Source organism: Triticum aestivum, chromosome 1A, assembly GCF_018294505.1.
Source record: "Triticum aestivum cultivar Chinese Spring chromosome 1A, IWGSC CS RefSeq v2.1, whole genome shotgun sequence".
Classification (NCBI taxonomy): domain Eukaryota; kingdom Viridiplantae; phylum Streptophyta; class Magnoliopsida; order Poales; family Poaceae; genus Triticum; species Triticum aestivum.
This window is the reverse complement of record NC_057794.1, coordinates 367,587,654-367,590,990: the sequence shown is the minus strand read 5'-3', so window position 1 is coordinate 367,590,990 and position 3,337 is coordinate 367,587,654. Positions and strand designations below refer to the sequence as shown.

At 42.8% G+C, this 3,337-nt stretch overlaps 1 protein-coding gene across 1 annotated transcript in view; it reads left to right on the top strand.

Moving 5' to 3' along the window:
- Positions 1-2,194: 2,194 nt before the first annotated feature.
- LOC123130630 (protein FAR1-RELATED SEQUENCE 5-like) overlaps positions 2,195-3,337 on the top strand; it is a 3,308-nt gene continuing 2,165 nt past the window's right edge. The window contains exons 1-2 of the mRNA XM_044550493.1: positions 2,195-2,329; positions 2,816-3,306. Coding sequence (XP_044406428.1) covers positions 2,246-2,329; positions 2,816-3,306 — 575 coding nt within the window. The 5' untranslated portion in view covers positions 2,195-2,245. The remainder of the gene's footprint in view (positions 2,330-2,815; positions 3,307-3,337) is intronic.

Below are 3,337 nucleotides of genomic sequence, written 5' to 3'. Positions count from 1 at the left end.
AAAAACAAAGTGAAGTTCAAGTAGACATGCAGTGAAGTTCAAGTTCTTCACGCGGTGCATTTTCGAAAAATCTGTTTCGCGATAAAGGCAAAACAAATGATCTCGCCGTTTTCAAAAAATTACTTGAAAATGGATAGGAATCAGGGAAAACCATCAACATGAAAAAGTTTCGCATTTTCCGTACCTTTTCAGCAGTATATTATTTGCCCCATTCTGATAAAGTTTGGAGAAATTACAGTGAAAATATGTTTTTAGCCATTTTCAAAATTGACTTAAAACCGAAAATAATTGGGAGAAACAATATATACCAAAAAGTTTCGCATTTGTTCAAGCTTTCCAATGACATACCATTTGGTGCATTCGGACGTACGGTTAAAAAATTAACTCAAAAATACAAACTCGGTGGAACTTGTACCGTTTTCTAAATTACTCTTAAACAGTTCAAAATTAAAAAAAACTTTCAACATGAAAAAGTAGAGCATTTTCATAAGCTTTCGAACGACATATCATTTGCCTCAATTGGATTAGCCGTTTAGAAATGACATTGAATATATGAACTCGGCTGTTTGGTTTGATTTTTCAAATTACTCTTTAACCATAAGGAATTAGAGGAAACAATCAACATGTGGAAAGAGTGGTTTTGCAGCAGCTTTCCAATGCCATATTATTTGCCTCATTCCGATAAACGGTTTAGAAATGCGATCGAAAATATGATTCACGTTTTTGTATGAAGAAAAAACAGTTTTCAAAACTGCTCTTAAACCGCTTACATTTTGCCAAAAATTGAACTTGGGTCATGATACTCGTGTCCATAGGTTTTCAACGGTATATCACAAACCCCATTTGGGTAATGTTTGCGAGAGTTCAACCTAGCACTGCGGGGAGTTCAGGTCGAACAACTCTGGCAGTAAAATTGCAAGAGACACATGTTCATCACGACCCGAGAGCAAAATCCATCAATAAGCAAGATTTTTATTTAAAATGGGCATTTGGCTGCTAAAAACCATTTGCAGATTACACTTACATCACATAGAACACGACTGACCAGAATAATTCGCGCGGGGAGACACAGTTGCGAAGATAGCCCGAAGATCGGGTTCATACAGAGAGAAGTTCAGATTGTGTAACTCAGGAAGTTCAGGTTGTGATCAGAATAATATTCCTGATCCCTTAATCAGAATAGTGTTTATATATATATATATATATATATATATATATAGGGTCGCGCTATTCGTCACCCTGGGTGAGGAATTCTTATTCCTCATCCCAGCCATCCTAGACGTCCGACCAACAGCGTCGCTGGGCACTAGCCAAAGCAGAAGTAAATTTACGGCAAGCAAAGAGAACCCAACCATCCGCACGCACATGCGTGCGATGCAATTTTTCTTTTTGTGTGAGGTAAACTTACGGCACTAGTCCGTTCTTGATGTGTGATTTCATCCCATCCGTAAGAGCCAACGTAAGATTATGGTTTGACTCCCCGTCATTACTGTGCCACATATCGCGGATCAGTATATATGAAAAAAAAATCTTCCCGTCGACTCTCCCAGCTGGGATCTGTCCATCCTCTGTCTCCCTGACCCCGTCGCCGCTAGCCTGTCCGATGCGAGGGAGCGCTGCCATGGGAGAGCTGGCCCCGGTGAGGATTCAGATCGGCGGGCCGAGGAGTCGCCGGGGCGGGCGGTGGGAGAGCTCATCCGGGCGAGATGGAGCCACCATCCCGGCAGGGAGGCGCGTCGACGGGAGCACGGTGTCCACCCGTCATGGCCGAGGTATGGGTGCTCACTCTGGCATATCCCCTGTTCGTAACGGCAAGAAGTTTGTGGGGTTGGGAATTTCGTTGGGGATAATTTTAATGTTGAAGTAATTTTTCTCTGTAATTGCATCCCCATCGAGTGTTGACTGATTTTATCCCCATTCGTAAGACTGTCCCATAAACTTACCATCCTGCCAGATTCCATATTGCGGTTTCAAACTTCGGGCCCCAAGACGTGGGATTGGCATTGTTTCTTTTCTCAGGGACGCGAGAGGAGAGATGCACCCGGCGGTTTCCCTCATGGACTCGCCGGATTTCCACCGGCGAGAATCCGAGGACAATGAGACTTGTCCGAGAAGGTTTGCTGCTGCTGATGGTGCGCCTCCTCCAGCAATTTTCTCGACGCCAGAACATGGTGTTGGAACTTTGGCAGGCAGTGGTTCAGAATTTCCCATAGCCGATGATAACTCATTGGTGTGTCATCCGGCGATGCACTCATCCATATTGATGCCGCCGTGTACTGTTGAACCAAGGGAGATGATGACACCGGATGCCAGCGCAAGATACATACACGTAAGTTCTCTCTCAAACAAGTGATTATGTATTCTTCTGTACCATCCCACGTTGTTGTAACATTGACCGTAGATGGAAAGGTAGAGTTGAAGATGCGTATGTATGAAATTGTCTGCAATGATCAGTTATTTGATGAACGCACGTGAACAGTGGAATATGCCCAGTATTATCTTTTAACTTCTGTATATGAAAGAACTAGATAGCATATCATGATTCAGTTTTGACCAAAGCGTTTTCCAGTCATATGATTCAGTTTTAAACATTAGAAGGATGTGGTCCATTGTAATGTTTGGTAGCACAGTAATCTGATTTGCTTTCTGGAACTGTTGGGACTGAATAATACGAACAACCAAAGCTTGTCCAAATCAGTAGATGCGAGAAATGCCAATTGTTATGCTTCTTCATTACAAATATAGATCTATGAATGGTCATTGACATGAACAACAAATAGTGTCTAATGTATTTGTGAAACGATCATGATGGCAGGGTGAGCAAGTCCGCGAAGATTTTGTGCCAAAGAGAAATATGGGTTTCGTCACCAAGGAGGAAGGGTATGACTTTTATCTACAATATGCAAGAGAAGCTGGTTTTGGTATTACGAAGCTCAAGAGGAAGCCGATGTCGCGTCTATATGCATGCTCCCGACAAGGTACTTCGACATTTTACAAGCCCGGGGAGGAACGGAAACGTGCAAAGATGTCAAAGAGAGTTAACTGTAAGGCAGCGGTTAAGATGAAGAAAAAAGGGAAAGAATGGATATATGAGAAAGTACTATTGGAGCACAATCATACCCTAAATCCTGAGCCATGGGAGTTGAAGCACATGCATTCACACAAGAACAAAGACCCTGCTATCATGGAATTCCTTGATGATCTGCAGATGTGCGACGTCTCTCCTAATGCCACCATGAATGTGTTGACCAAGATGCATGGCAACCGTGAGAACATGCCATGGAGTGAACGTGACTTGCAAAATAGGTAATTGTATCACTTTTCACTGTACGATGCA